Source organism: Xenopus laevis, chromosome 1S (assembly GCF_017654675.1).
Source record: "Xenopus laevis strain J_2021 chromosome 1S, Xenopus_laevis_v10.1, whole genome shotgun sequence".
Lineage (NCBI taxonomy): Eukaryota > Metazoa > Chordata > Amphibia > Anura > Pipidae > Xenopus > Xenopus laevis.
In genome coordinates this window covers 125,837,787-125,854,029 of record NC_054372.1, presented here as the reverse complement: position 1 = coordinate 125,854,029, position 16,243 = coordinate 125,837,787, and the positions used below count along the sequence as shown (strand labels likewise).

The following is a 16,243-nucleotide window of genomic DNA, read 5'->3' as shown; positions in this document are numbered from 1 at the left end:
ATTTGAATGTGGAATGTACAGCTAACCTTTGATGGCATAGTAAATCAAATTTCCAGGTGTTGAGAACATTAATAGAAAATACTCCTCTCTTTCCTCCAGGGTAATCAGCCGCATACCCACAGGGAATTGCACATGGCCTAATTTTTGCAGGAGCACTATTTTTGTACATGTCTTGAGATTTCACTTGGAATATCTGCACTTTCTGTGCTTCTTGGGCTATGTACACACAGGATGTTGTCAGCCTGTTTTTTTTTGTTTGCAGGCTGAGAGAAGCAGATCTGGTCAGTGCCCCTGCTCCATTGATTTGAATCAAATCTGTCTGTGTGCTGTCACACACTGACCTCAGCTTCAGCTCCGCTATGTGTGACCACACACAGGCTGATCTGATTCAAATCAATGGAGCAGGGGCACTGAGCAGATCTGCTTCTCTCAGCCTGCAAAATTACGCAGGCTGACAACAGCCGCTAAAAACAACCTTTGTGTCCATAGCCTTAGACTGAACGAAATTTATAAATAAAGGCATTTCAGAAGACAATACTTTGCTTGCCTTACACAAATATATGTAGATATGCTATTGAGTCATTTTATTGTTACCATACAATCTTATCTTCTGTAAACTAGTCTATTATACTAATATTGTAACGTTTACCTGGGGGCAGGACCGCCATCAGAAATCACAGGGCCCCATACGACAAAATTTTCTGGGCCCCCTGGGCTGCACCCACTGCAAGCCCCACCTACAGGTCCGCCCCCCACCACACAATAAAAAAACAAAAAAAATATTGGTGGCTAGGACCCCATATGTTAATTAAAGAAAATGAGATATTGGTGGTCAGGGCCTCCCATAAAATAACATTTGTGGCCAGGGCCCCCCATGAGAAAAAAAAATTGGTGGCCAACCCCCCCCCATTTTAAGAAAAGTCAGCAGCTCTCAGAAAGATGGGGGGCCCGTATAATCAAGTAAGTGTGGCATGGCAGGGCCCCCCTTACCCTCGGGGCCCCCTACAACTCTCCCCCCTGTCCCCCTCTGATGGCTGCCCTGCCTGGGGGACAAATTCCTTTTTCATTGTCTTGCTTTTTTATCCACCTGTTACAGGCAAGCTGCATATTCCTGTGTTAATTATAATTATGTGTAATACTTATTATTTAGATTAGCCATTTACGCCACCTGATTCATATTTCAAACTTCCTAGAGCATATGTCCAGTCACAGGTCTAATGTAGGTCTTCTTGCATTCTGATTTCATCGATACAGATAATGCAATAACTCAATAAATGAAACAAAGGAGGGAGGGAAGATCTTCGTCTGAGTTTTATGTCACATGATATGTTATCTATGCCAGTGAAGAAAATGCAGATGCTGCCCTGTGCGTATGTGTTGTAATAAGCGTGAATGGGATTAGGCAAAGGGATGGATTCTGACTTTAGTGGTGGTATCTGCATTTTTCCCACTGGGGAAAAAACAAATAATGTGTCACATTTGCCTAATATTTGTAACTTGAATATCAAGGATAACTAATAACCAATAATTAATATATATAAATCTATATCTATATTTCTATCTCTATATATAAACATTAAAAAAAAACGCACTCCAAGGACTTGATCGATGAAAAAATCAAAAGTGGTTTATTTTCAACGTTTCAGCATCTATACTTGTGCCGCCAACAATGCTAGTGCTTTTATAGATGAGAGAATGGCGCCATTCATGGCGCAATCATGCATGATGTCATCATTAAGTGACATACCCCACAACAAACATTACGTGCTGTTATTAGTAAATAGAACACTGTTACACTAGTGGAGGTTTCGTGCTAAGTATTGTTATCCCTTATTCAGTGTGACCAACTTGCAAAATCAGTCCATATGTGCCCGCAAAGTGGATTATTATTGTGCATATACATTTTTCTCCATGGTGCCCATGTGGCATTAAAACCAAGGTACCGTAACTATTTATGGCTTTGCTCCCGACTCTGATCTATGCACTTACCGCAGGAGGATCAAGTATGTTGTTTCTTCGCCTTATAGCCCGATGACTAACCCGCACAATCCTCATCGGTCACTTTGAGAAAGGCTGGTGCCACAGCCGAAACGTCATTTCATTTGCCCACAATAAACACTTTTTTGTTTTTTGCCATAAGACCTGTGAGTGCTCCTTGGATGGACTATATATATATATATATATATATATATATATATATATATATATATATATATATATATATATATATATATATATATAGTGAACAAAAAAGCTGCACTCCAAGGACTTCATTTTGAAAAATAAAGGTGAAGTTTTATTCTCAACGTTTCCGCTCCTTAACTGGGGCCGTCTTCAGGTTTTTATACAGGTCATGGAACTTCGAGGTAACTTCTAATATCCTCATATTTTTCAACTGGGGGTACTTTATTTATTATAATACACAAGTTTCAGTGAGTCATGTGACAGAAATGACATCAGAACTCACCGTTTATAACTGATGACATCAGAACTCACCGTTTATAAGGATATAATTTACAGGATATTTATGGCTTTTGTGTATTATAGATAGATAGATAGAAAGATAGATAGATAGATAGATAGATAGATAGATAGATAGATAGATAATATATACATAGATATAAAATATTGAAGGATCAGCACACTCTTTCCATCTTATGAATGAAATGTTTTTATTGGTAACACAGCATTATATCCGACGTTTCGGTCCCTTCCCCAAGAGGGACCGAAACGTCGGATATAATGCTGTGTTACCAATAAAAACACTTCATTCACAAGATGGAAAGAGTGTGCTGATCCTTTAATATTTTGTATCATACATATTGATTGTGCACCTCTGCGGACACCAACAGCATTTCTATATACAGTAGAACCCCCATTTTACATTCCCTGATTTTGTTTTCCCTCGATTTACATTGTTGTTTTGTGGTCCCACCTATATATTATGCATAATACATTTCCCTGATTTTACATTTTCCTGGATTTTACATCATTTTTCTCTGGTCCCCTGAAAAACTTAAAATGGGGTTTCTACTGTATAGATATATCTATATCAGTACGAGTACAAAGGTGAGTTTTCTAACTATACATAACCAAACAATGAAACATAGAATCTCACCCTTAGCCATGAAGTGATGCCTCTACTTTTTGGCATCAGCTAAATCATCAAGGGGTTAACAATGTAGCAAATAATTGTTAGTAATATTAACAGGGACTGAGAATGACACGTAAGAATAAGGGATGGAAATCAGGAGTGTGTTTTATGTTGAATTATGTGTTGTAGCTAGCAGATACCACGCAAAAGAGGGAGATCCTTATCCAGAGAATGATTGACTTCTTACCATACCAACCCTTTCACCTTAGTGGCTCCTGAGGCTCTTCTCCCACACACAGTAGCGCCATAAATCATTACAGGAAAATTACATTCCACCAGTTTTAGTTCTTTATTTTCAGGCATTTTACCACTTTCCCAATGCTCTGCTGGCAGTGAACAGTCTTGAAATGAAGTAAGATAATAAAGCATGACTGGCATTTCCTCCAAAGCACTAAGTAAACAATTTATTCACAAGGGGGCTTAGTGCAATATTTTCATTCTCTCCTTACTCATTAATCTGCTTTTACATTTACTGCCTCACATTAACAGATATTTGTGCTCTTTGGATAACAAAGTATTGTATTGATCATTGATATACTGGTCACCTGTCCAATGTATATTTCTATAATACACTTGGAGAGATTTATCAACATTTTATAATTATCAGTTTTTCTCACCAGAATTCTTGCATGACAAACGGCTCAGAATATTTCCAAATTTCTTTAGTTCTGTGGTATTTATCATTTGATGCTAGGATTTTCTCAAGTATGAAGATACTGGAAGACAGAAAATTTTCATTAAAAACAAACCTTGATGTGCCCATTGATTTGAATTGATCTTGGCAGTATTTTTTTTTTTTCTTTTTAAATGATCCCAAGAATTTGTAAATAGCATACAATATTGCACTTAAGAAGAAAAGCTTATTTTTTCTGTCAAAATATATTTTCAACTTGACCTTTGATAAATTGACCCTTAATAATACCAAGAGCAGCATTGAATTCAAAATATACACAGTAACAAAGATAAAGTGGCATGTGAGCTTAAACTCTAAATTAATGAAAGGTTTAACCCCTGTTGCGAATGTAAACCCTGCTAAATAAAAGATAACATATATCTGTATTATATATATATATATATATATATATATATACACACACACAAACACATACATAAAAGACACAACCAAAAATTTTCAAAACGTACAATTCAGAATATTCAGCAAATCAGTCTGACATACTGTATTTGCATTGCCTACACTATAAATTGTGCTATTTGAATTGTCTTTAAATACTTCAGATCTGTAAAAAATTGAGGTGGGGGCTTGGTGTACATCAGAGGCTACAAACTGCTAATCTGCTAATGTTTACCCTACAAGGCTGGACATAACATGTTAGAGAAGTTTTCTTTGCTTCTTTTGTAGAGTTTATTGTATATGTAAAAACGTTGCTTTTTTAGGGAGAATCACGTGATCCTGACAGGTCCTGCCTATTGAGAGCCAGACCACCCACATGGAAGACGATGGAACTGCTTAATAGAAACAGTCATGTAATTGTGAGACCTTCCAGCACTCTGCAGAATGCCTCTAACCAGAAGGATTATTACACTCTAAGTTCCTGATGGCAAGAAACTGATGTGATTTCAAAGGGCGGCATAGCACCAGGTCGCCCTTGCCCCCCCCCCCCAAAAAAAAGGCAACTGGGAAAAATAATATCTCCCTGCAAAAATCATAGGGGCTTGGCAGATTCAAGAGAGGGGCCCGATGGTAAGTAATTTAATGCTGCAGCGCAGAGATATGAGAGAGTGATGACTGGGATAATGGAATAATTCTCTGGAGTGAGGACTTGGCAAATGGCAGCGGCTGTGTTTTGATCCTGCTACTGCTGCTGGACTTAGATCTGGGAGCAGAGGGAGGGCAGGGAATGGTTGGCAGGAAAGTTATAAAGTAATGTGAGTTTATGTGTATGGCTATAGCCTGTGTCACACAGGATCTGGGTTTGAGGATTAAGCTGTAAAATAAAGAGATCCTTGAAAGGGCACAGTAAAAACTTCTTAACAATTCTACGATGAGCAGAAAGATACAAACATCTTCCCTTTTGGGTAACAATAAATCTGCTTGTATTTAAATGCTTGGCAGTTTTAAAAATATGGGGACTTAGCGTTACAGGAATATATTAACAACTTTAATATAATTGTGTCATATTAAGTCATTTTTAAATATTGCTTTGTTATTGCCACATTAATCTGTAGGTAGAAACAGGGATATACTGTATATGTATGTTTTGAAGATATGCTTTGTGTACATTATTTGGTGCTTCTTTTAGCTTTATCTATCTATCTATCTATCTATCTATCTAATATATATCAGTGAGATCCTTAATTGCAAGTTCCACTGTGGATTAGCATATAGTTAGGAGTTCTTTAAGGCGAAGTCAAGAAGGGCATATTTTACATTGGGACAAGAACAGAGCAAGGGGTATATCTATAAGATGTAATATTTGTATATGTATGTATTATGCAGAATCTGCAATTACATGAGCTTCAAAGCCCCTGAGGGGATGTGCAATCGGAAAGCAACTGCTAGGAATTAGTTATGTCCTAAATCTTTATTGTACATTATCCCTTCTGCACGCACACTACCTTTTATAATCTCATTCCTATGCTACGGTGCAGAAGTCCTATTTAACCATGTAGGCGTGATGTGTAAACCGGATTAGTAGAGTGAAAGAAAGACTCACAGTGAGGCAGAATTGTTTTACTTCCTTTTCACTTCCCATGCTCCTATCTCTAATAAATGTGTTAGTCCAGCAGTGTGTGTCAAAGGGATCGGGTGGCTCAGATTTCCCTAATCAAGGTGAATAGACCAAGCAAACTAAATGGCCTAATCTTCTGTTGCAGCCCATCATCTCCTATGTATGACTGAATTTACAGATCTTCTCAGGTAGCAATTAATTTAAATGTGATTACTGCAAGTTTTACATAAAATTTTTGCATGATATTTTCACAGCAACTGAGTGACGTGCCATCAGCATCTGCCAGTTAAGGGGTGCTGGTAAATTGCTTGTTAGGTATTGCTAGCATGCCAGTTTAGCTCTAATTCAATTATGATGTTGATGTTTTGCTTGAACTATGGATATCTAGTTTTGGCTCACATGAGTGGCAAGGCAAAAACAAAACAAGAAAAGGAACAAAAGCATAAAATGCCCCCCCCCCATTAGATAGTTCAGTTTATAAAATGAAAAGCATAATTACTTTCATAATGTTACTTATCTGAGTAAAGCATTTTACTTTTGCATGGACTGAGAGTAGCAGCACAAATGCTTCTGCTATGTTAAAGGTAAGATGTTCATGATGTGCCAACAGTTTAGATGCATCATAAATGCATCATAAATACAAATTCTTCTGACTAATGAAGATGAATTAAAGCTTCTTTATTTACCAAAGATTAATAGTGCATAATGTCCTTACTACTGATGCGTTTCGTGCCCATTGGCACTTTTCTTTGTACATTAGTATACCAATAGTATATAGTATATAAACATATATCATCAGTTATAAATATTTTTCATTGGTTACCTACTCTACTCTATGTAATGTTTAATTTCACAATCTTTGTTGAGACCTCTCAGCTTTTCAGTCTGTAGGATAAACAACCACCATGCTTCTCTCTTATATATTAATTTCTCTAGATCTCCTTTTCTCTTTCCTAGTCTGACATGCTCTATACCTTGGAAGGATATACAACTCTCATTACCATTATGTATGGATAAGATATGTTCAGCAATGCCATGGTGATGTGCTCAATAACCATATATACTTTTACAAGGCCAGCAACACCAATATGAAGTACAGGTATGGGATCCGTTTTCTGGTCCGTTATCCAAGATCAATTTGGTGATGTTTGCAGCCGTCCTGACGAATCAATTTTTTTTAAATTCGATTTGAGTTTTGCTAATTCAAGTCGAATTTGATTTAGTTTTTCGGGTCGATTAAATTCGTCCCAGCTGAGAAAATTCGATTTTATTTATAAATTTGGATTGGTCGGATTTTGAGTTTATGGAAGTTTTAAATAACTGACATGAATTCGAAATTTGACCTTTGATTAATGTCCCCCTAAGTGGCATCACAAATATTTACATAAACCCTTCTGGAATACAGTAGAATTGAAGGAAATCCTCTTGATGTTTAAAAAGAGGTAGGAAACCAGTTATAAATAAAAAAAATACATTTGTGACACTAAATTTGACGATTAGACTTAAATATAACCTGTTGGCACACAACTGTTAAACAGATACACAGTTTAATTATTTTACATAAATATTGGTGATTATAATAACCTACCTTTCTACTTTTGTATTTAGTGTGTCTTTTAAATACAGGTTAGACCTTAAACATTCATAGATCCCAATGATTTGCCAATGTGGAGAGTTCTGATGCATGTACAGGGCATGTTTATTAGCCAACGATGCTTGCAGATGTAAATAGAAGCAGATTGATTAGGAAAAACATTGTTGCTAGGACGCAGCACTCATACGAATGAGGCAAACTGAGGGCATGCATGACTCTGACCACCCACGATGTGGCAGACTTACATGACACCTCTTCCTTTTTTAACATTATAGAAACAAAGCCAAATAGATCCCAGTGGTAATTCATCTCTTGTGTATGGAAAAAGGCAGACCACAGGAAGAGAAAAGATAGTAGTTGTTTAGCTTGAGCCTTTAGACCAGATTCTGAAAGGAACATATGGAATGTGCTGGCAACACAACTGTTTCCCTTGTTCGCAAGACTTGATTGCAACTTAATTGCCAGTTGGGTTCCTTGCATATCCTCACCAAGTTAGGAAGGGATTTAAGTGCAGGCTAGCATTTGAAATCTAAGTTATGTTTACTTGGGGTAAAACATATGACATTTAAAAGCATGCATGCAAGGTAGCTTTGGCACTTTTGTAAGTGCTCCATGTGCATTCTGTTGGTACAGTGCTCCTTTCTGGTGCAGTATACAAAGGCTTATGAACAAAGAATATGTGTTTTCAGGCAGTCTCATTTCATATCTTGTAAGTTTACTTTTGATTAAATACCATTAAAATCCAGTTTTCTGTATTTGTACAGATATTTAATATGTGCACAATCTGTTGTTTGGTTATCTATAAAATAAGAATTCTGGGTCTTGTACTTGGTGTTGTTTGCCAACACATTCATTACACTGTGTAGCCCTTAATGTGCCACGTTACTGTCATGTCATTTTAGTTACAGTGTACTAAATGGGCAGCATTGACTGAAAGCAATTTGACATGTTCGGAAATTTGTTCTGACAGTACCATTTAAATCCAGTTTTCTGTATTTGTACACACAGAGTATGTGGTCACGGGTCAAGTAGACTGCCCCACCAAGGATCCAGTTATTCAGCTAATTTCAAAAGCCCAGATTAATGCATATATTATCTGCCAGGGCAATGATCGCTAAGCAGTGACTTGTGAGCAACAAGCTTCCTGACACCAGATGATCTTTTCTGAAGCATTGGCTGTTAAGATGGCCCTACTCTTCAGTATTCAACTGACTGATCAAGGATGAAGATGGATAGCATAGAAGTGGCCAAAAAAGCAGAACAGAAGCAAGAGAGACTGCAGCTCATCGTCCCTTTAAACATCTGCTAACACACCTTGCATTGGCTGACTTAGGGGGTTATTTATTAAAGTCCAATATTTTCTGCTTGGAGTTTTAAAGGAGAAGGAAAGTCGTTAACCACGTGGGGGTGCCAAATGTTAGGCACCCCTTAGTGATTGCAGTTACTTACCTGAAACCCCGGGCCGGTGCTATCAGCAGAAAACGGCACCGGTCCAGGGTTATTCCAGGAAGCACCACGGAGCGATCCTCTTCTGTCTTCCTTGTTCTTCGCATGGCTGCGCATGGGCAGTAGAACAATAAGCCGATCTTTAACTAAAAAGTCAGCTATTTTGTTATTATTTTTGCCCCGAAAATTTGAAGACAGAAGAAGCCGGAAGAGGATCGCTCCGTAGTGCTCGCTGGAATAACCCCCGGGGTGGTTCACCTTTAAGTTAACTTTTGTTATAGAATGGCTAATTCTAAGCAATTGGTCTTTGTTTTTTTTAATTATCTGCCTCCTCTTCTGCTTTCAATTGGGAGTCACTGACCCCATCTAAAAACAAATGTCCAATAAGGGATACAAATGTATTGTTATTGCTGCTTTGTATTACTCATCTTTCTATTCTGGCCCTCTCCTATTCATATCCCAGTCTCCAAACCCAGAACTAGGGTTCAGACAAAAGAAGCACATGCCTAGGGTGCAATGTTTAGGGGCATTGGGCACATACTTCCTCTGCCTACCCCTAGTTCAGACCCTTGTCCCTCCACTCCAAGCGGTCGCTGGCACTCCCAACTAGGGCTGCCACCTTTTCTGAAAAAAAAAAACGGCCTTCCTATATATTTATCTTTTTTCCCTATTAATAACATTGGGATCAGCCATCATTTTTACCAGCCAGGCCGTTAAAACACCGACCAGGAGGCAACCCTACTCCCAACTCTAATTTGGACCCTAGCAAACTAGAGAGCTGCTGAATAAAAAGCTGAATAACTAAAATACACAAATAACAAAAAGAAAAAATGACAACCAATCGCAAACTGTCTCAGAATATTTCTCTCAGCATCATACTAAAAATGAAGTCAAAGGTGACCAACCCCTTTTAATGCACCTAGTGCAACGCTGCACCACTAAACATAGTTCCGCTTCTTGATTTAGTTGGCACTCTAGATTTATGTAGAATGTGCTCCCCTCTTGTAGCAGGATGCTGCCGGACAGGGTTTATTAAAGCTCCAGGAGACAGATTTCAGCTTACTATAATCTCAATGGGCTTCTCTTCTCGCCGGTAGCCATCGGGGAACCTGGTAGATGTGTAAAATAAAAGCCTTAAAAGCTGCAGCTCCTTTCATCTCGCTACTGGCCACTCGCTGTCAGCCCGACACGGTATTAGGTAACGCTGAGGAATGTACTATGGCTTGCTTGGTATTTCTTTACGCAGCAGCCCAAGCATGTGAGTGAACATTAAACGGGGTTATTCATCTTTGAGATAACGTTTAGTATGATGTAGAGCTAGAGAGTGATATTTTCAATTTGTTTTCATTTTTTATTAATAAAGGTTTTTGAGTTATTTATTCAGCAGCTCTTCTTCTAAGTAATCTGGTAACTAGGGTCCAAATTACCCTAGCAACCATGCATTGATTTGAACAAGAGACTGGAATATGAATAGGAGAGGCCTGAATAGAAGGATCAGTAATAAAAAGTAGCAATAACAATACATTTGTAGCCTTACAGAGCATTTGGGGTTTTTTTTAGAAGGGAGTCAGCGACGCCAATTTGAAAGCTGCAAAGAGTCAGAAGAAAAAGGCAAATAACTATGAACCTATAAAAAAAATAAAAGAATGAAAGCCACTTGAAAAGTTGCTTAGAATTGGCCATTTAATAACATAATAAAAGTTACCTTAAAGGTGAACCACACCTTTAAGTGCCTCTACACGAAGGTACCACCACCCCACAGAGGATTGTGCACGAGTCAACTAAAGTCCTAAACTTTCTAGCCTCTTGGCGTTATTAAACTACAACTCCCAGAATCCCTTTGGAGGTAGTTCCAGTTTAGGAACATACTAAGTGCTACTAGAGAAGGTTTTACTGCAGTGAAATTTCAGAAGTGTTGTTGAACGCGTACACCATGTGGTTTGTCGTGTAAAACCCACCCTAGAACTTCAAGTGATCGAGCGCTGCCTCCTGTCTGCATTTGCTTTCAAAAAGAAATCTCCACTACCCCTCCCCGTCGACCTTAGATACATTCCACCATGCAACTACGAGCACAAGTTTACTCCGTTGGGGACTTCAGGGGCTGGTTTGTGAGAGGGCCATATTCAGAGGCCCGTCCATCACGTGACCGAGGCGGAATCCTGTCCCTCAGCTGCGGTTTGTTTTGTTACTCCGCCTCCTCCTTCCATCAGCCCCGCCCCATCCCCTGTCTGCGGCGTATTTTTTTTATAAATGGACACACACAGTGCTAGCCTTAACCCTGTCAGTGCTGAAATTGAGCACAAGAGATCGAAGTTAAAAGCAGTGATACATGGGCCTTTTTTGTCTGTGGGAGGATTTATTTGGATACATTTAAGTCTAAAATAAGGTAATATAAATGAACTGGCAGAGCTGTTGTAGATATGGTGTACAAGTAACAAGCCACTGTTGCAACCCTAATAATGATATTCATACCGTATCCACAATTCTACACATAATTTAGCAACCATACACTACCGCATTGTGAGTAAACAGATAGTTTTCTGTTTCCTACTTAGCATAACTAAAATGTGTTTTTTTGGGGCCCCTGTAATTATTGGGATAGGACCCCCTGCAACTGTCCCACCAGGCCCGGACTGGCAATCTGTGGGTTCTGGCAAATGCCAGAGGGGCTGCTATAAGGTCCATAGAAAGTCAGTATTTAGTGGTCTGGTAGGGGCTGTGTTGGGCCTCTGTGTGGGCTGATTAGGCCTCTGTGTACCTGAAATGCCAGGGCCTATTTTAATTCTCAGTCCGGACCTGTGTCCCACAATTGGTTAGTGCAATGATCCACAGTTACCAGTGGTTGTTGCAACTAGAGATTGGTTCCAGTTGTATATGTGGATTAGACATTACATTCAGTAGGATAACTCTCAGCAGGCATAACTAGAAGGAAACTAAGAACTAACATCTGTTGATGTGGTGCCATGTATATTCGAGATCATTTCTCCTAAATACTTACATTTTAATTGATTAATCCTGAATTTAGACTCTTTATACTTGATAATACTTTTCAATTGGCCTTCATTATTAATTTTTTAAAGTTTTTTCATTATTTGCCTTCTTCTTCTGGCTCTTTCCCGCTTTATAATGGGGGTCACTGAACTTATCTAAAAGAAATGTTCTGAAAGGCTATTTATTGTTATTGCTACTTTATATTACTCGTCGTTCTATTCTGGCCCTCTCTTATTCATATTCCAGTCTCTTATTCAAATCAGTGTGTGGTTGCTAGGGTAACTGGGCCCTAGAAACCAGATTGTTGCAGTGTCAAGCTGGAGAGCTGCTGAATAAAAAGCTAATTAACTCAAAAACTCTAAAAAATAAAAAATGAAAGCCAATTGAAAATTGTCTGAGAATATCACTCCCTGCATAATACTAAAAGTTAACTCAAAGTTGAACAACCAGGGCGGGATTTGAGTAAGTGGCGCCCCGAGAACCGCATGGTCCCAGTACCGGCCGCTTCCGCTCACCTCTGCCCCCCGTTGCCGCCAGGTCCTAGCGCCACCCACGGCACTCTAAGGCACAGAAGCACTGGGGAGCTTTGCGTCCCCAGTGCGGCTAAGGATGCGGCTGGGCAGCATGCCGCCCCTAAAATTTCACCGCCCTGGGCCCGGGCCTATGTGGCCTTGCCACAAATCCGGGCCTGTGAACAACCCCTTTAAGTTCAATTTAACTGACCATGCCCAAAGGGAACGCTTACCACTAACAAAAAATCAAACCTGTTTAATAACAGTTATGTGCCTTTATTTGAATGTAAATGTGCTCCATCCAATTTTCCAAGTTGAGTCCTTGTGCATGCACAATTTTTGGCAGGGTGTGGGGTAAAACAGACTTAATGGAGCCTTTCTTTGTAAACTAGGACCTTGCGAGCAATGGCCCTGTATCTCTGTATGAAGTACAGTTGCTAGCTGTTGGAAGGTGCTGGGAATGTTCATCAACACAAGTTAAAGGATCACAGGTTGGGAAATAAGATACAAATGAGGTAATGTAATAAACTGTCTAAAGTTTGCTACCAGTCTAGTAGCCCATAACAACCATTCAGCAAGCAGCAGGTACTAGTCAGTTTCTTGAAAATACACATTTGATTTGTTACAATGGGTTACACAATGAAATGACACACTTACTTATTACCTAAGTTTACCAGATAACTGAAAATATCAGGGACATAATAAATAAATGTTACAGGTCTGCAGGTCAGTGGAGCCCTTGTAGCTGGATTTTGTAGGTGCCCCTATGTCAGCCCCAAAAGTGATCTATTGAAATCTGTTGTGTTATTATTTTCACCTCTGCTATATATGGGTTTCGCCATGCTTTCTACCAACAAATGGCTAGCCTAGTCCTGACACAGGCCTAAATATGTAATGTAGATTCTGGCAAATGCCAGTAAGATGCGAAGATAGTCGCTATGTATTGGCCCTGTAGGGAGTTTAGTTTGGTTAAGGTTCTTGTTTATAACTATATCCTACAGGAAATTCCATGTGACATGACTCCAATTACTTAAATGCCTTTAGTCAGCAGTTTTAGAGCATTGAGTATTTCCTGTTTCTTATTATATGAGCCCACTAATAGGTGGGCACTCATGGTTTTACAGATACAACACAGAGGTAAGGAACTCCAGACTTGGTTTCTAGTCTAACTATAAACTAGGCCCTATGCATCAACAGTAAGTATGGTAACATTGGAGTTGTGTGACAGAAAAGTTGGCAACAAAGTTGCCAATTTTCATGGAATCAATTGGTATAATATGCCCAAAGCTAATGGGCAAATTGCAATGTTGTGATTTACCAGTCTTTAGTGAATGCCTGGTTCGCTGTTCCTGTGGCAAATGATTTTTCCCAAACAGCAAAGACAAACCATTAATTAAATTGAATGCAGGTCAGCATGGACCCATCACATAGAGCTATTGCTGGTCGGTTTTGTCACATTTGGGGCTTAACAAGACCTTTGTTTCTCTACCAACTGCTGCTGGACTGATAATTATCACTGTAAAGTGGATTTAATTGCATGGCCCCACTGTAGGTGCAATCTGCTGACTAGTTTAGTCTGAACTTCACATTAATAAATCATTTCATAACTTTTTTGTATCAATTCATATCTGGGATGGAAATGCTGCACTCTAAACAAGCATGCCAAGCTTTGTGCCTACAGTGTTCCGGATGTCATCAAACTACTCTTTATCTCTCAACACTGCAGTTTAAGCTTGTGTGGAGCTGTAGTTGCACAACTCCAAAATAGATGCATGTTGGACTTGCTTATTCTAGGTTACATCTCCATCATCTTTACATATTTCTAGGGTGTTTCCATTAAGATGGAGAAACACCGCATCAGAAAAAAGGACTTGATTCAATCTGACATTTAAAAGGGAAAAAAACCTGACCAGAAGCATTTCACTCTTTACATGAGGAATGTCAGAAAAAAGCCAAATCTGGCACTATTGCGTTCTTCTTCCAGCATTCTGACAAGGCTTGTGTGTGAGTTTGGGAATTCAAATTGGACCTCCCAGCATTTGTTTCAGCTTGGGGCCAAGGTGCCTCTGTAAAGGATCTGTTTCATTTAAATAGAACTTTTTCTTCTCTTGGAATTTTCTGAAGCTCTGCTCAGCAGGACAAAACCTTATTCAACAACAGCTTGATGGGAGCAAAATATAAATTAAAAAGGGCTTCCATTTATGATTCTCAACAATAGAGGAAGCAGACCCTGTAACTGTTGGGGTTAGCAGGAGGTATGGGGGGCAGAGGGACACTGACCAGTATGTAGTTGAGGAGTGAGTGAGGAGAGGAAGAAAATAGTGTAGAGTGGGTGGGCTTCTGGTCTAAAGTTTTTTGGTGGGCCCTTGGTGTCCCAGTCCGACACTGCTGAGAATGCTGGGAGTTGCGGCCAATAACTGCTGGAAGGTTGCAGGCTGGGAATCCGTAGAATCTGATCTGAGCTGAGGGAAAGCAGAGAAGGGGCGGAAAGAGGGGAAGAAATGAGGAGAAGAAGTTGCTAATGGCTGGATTGCATGCGAGAGGAGAGGGCTGGATCACTTTAAGGCTCCCCCTGAAGCAGGGAGATGCACACACAAGGCTTTGCCTGCCTGGGTGGTCTCTCTACTTTGGTGAGCTGTTGCTAAGCAGCTAATAATAGTCATGTTTGTTGAGTAATTTCTGCCCTTCTCTAGCCAATCGGAAAGCAGGAATCCAAGCCATCTGACAGCCCCCGGGGGTGGGTCTCTGGATTCTCTCCTCCTTTCCTCTTTCTCCAAATGGAGAGAGCCAGTTTTTTTCCTCCCCCTTCCTCCTAAATCTCATCTATTGAAGCAAGGAAAGAGCGAGGGAGAGAGAGAGAGAGAACACAGGCAGCCGAGCAATTCTTCTAGGGCCCCCGCACTCATTGCTGTTTGGATAAACCATGATCCGGAGAGCCAGGCGCACTGTTTGCTCCCGGGGGAGGACACCCAGTTAGTGAGAGGAGAAGCGGCACGTTTGGCTTGTTCCGCAGCTTTGCCTGTTGCGCGGTGTCCCCTGACTGCACGGAGGTTCAATCTGTTCTCTGCAGGCGGCGGGTGCATGCTCTGTGGGAGCCCGCTCTCTTTTCCTTTGGTCCTGCACTTTGCATGCGAGTGTGAGGCGCCCCATGGTGTGACCCGAGCTCGCACGCTTTCCTCTTACACACACACACACTCCGGGACCCCTTTCTGAATGCGGGAAGCTGCCGAGACCCCCGGATCGCGAAATGTGGGGATGGAAGGCGCAAAGTTTCACTCGCCGCCCTCCTCCTCTTTCTCGCCTGCAGCAGCATGAAGCAGAGGATTGTGCCAGCCAAGGAAGAACAAGAAGCTGCCAGTGCCTGTCTCATTTGGAGCAGCTAAACCTCGGGGGGATAGCGGAGTGCCAACCCCTGGGGGAAAGCAACGGCCCCGAGCCGGACACAACATGGCCTCGGCTGCCTGTGCCGCGGAACTGGGTGCTAGTGGGGAGGCAGCTGCCCAGCCGAGGGTAGTCAGGAGGAGAGGAAGGAGCAGGAGAGTAGCGCCGCCTGACCACGACTATCTGCAGCGGCCGAGCTACTGCGATGCCAATTTCGCCCTTCAGCAGATATCAGAGGTGAATGTTTGGGGGGTGCCCTTGCACGCTCCGAGGGACGGGAACCTTAAACCAGTGTCACTTTGACTGGGGAGGAGGGACCATCAATGGCAGCCAGGGATGCTGGAACTTGTAGTTTAGCAACAGTTGCACAGCCGCTGCGTGACTGAGACCTTTCTTTCTGCCTCTGCAGTTCAAAGGGCTTCATGTGTGCGACGGGCCAGCATGCTGCTGTGCATACTGCATCAGTCTTTTTACT

At 40.7% G+C, this 16,243-nt stretch overlaps 1 protein-coding gene across 5 annotated transcripts in view; it reads left to right on the top strand.

The window, feature by feature from the left end:
• Nucleotides 1-4,650: 4,650 nt before the first annotated feature.
• Nucleotides 4,651-16,243, top strand: part of ptch1.S (patched 1 S homeolog) — a 78,573-nt gene continuing 66,980 nt past the window's right edge. Inside the window, exon 1 of one of the 5 annotated variants that reach the window (XM_018234336.2) lies at nt 4,651-4,856. In XM_018234336.2, coding sequence (XP_018089825.1) covers nt 4,854-4,856 — 3 coding nt within the window. In that variant the 5' untranslated portion in view covers nt 4,651-4,853. 5 annotated transcript variants of the gene reach the window in all.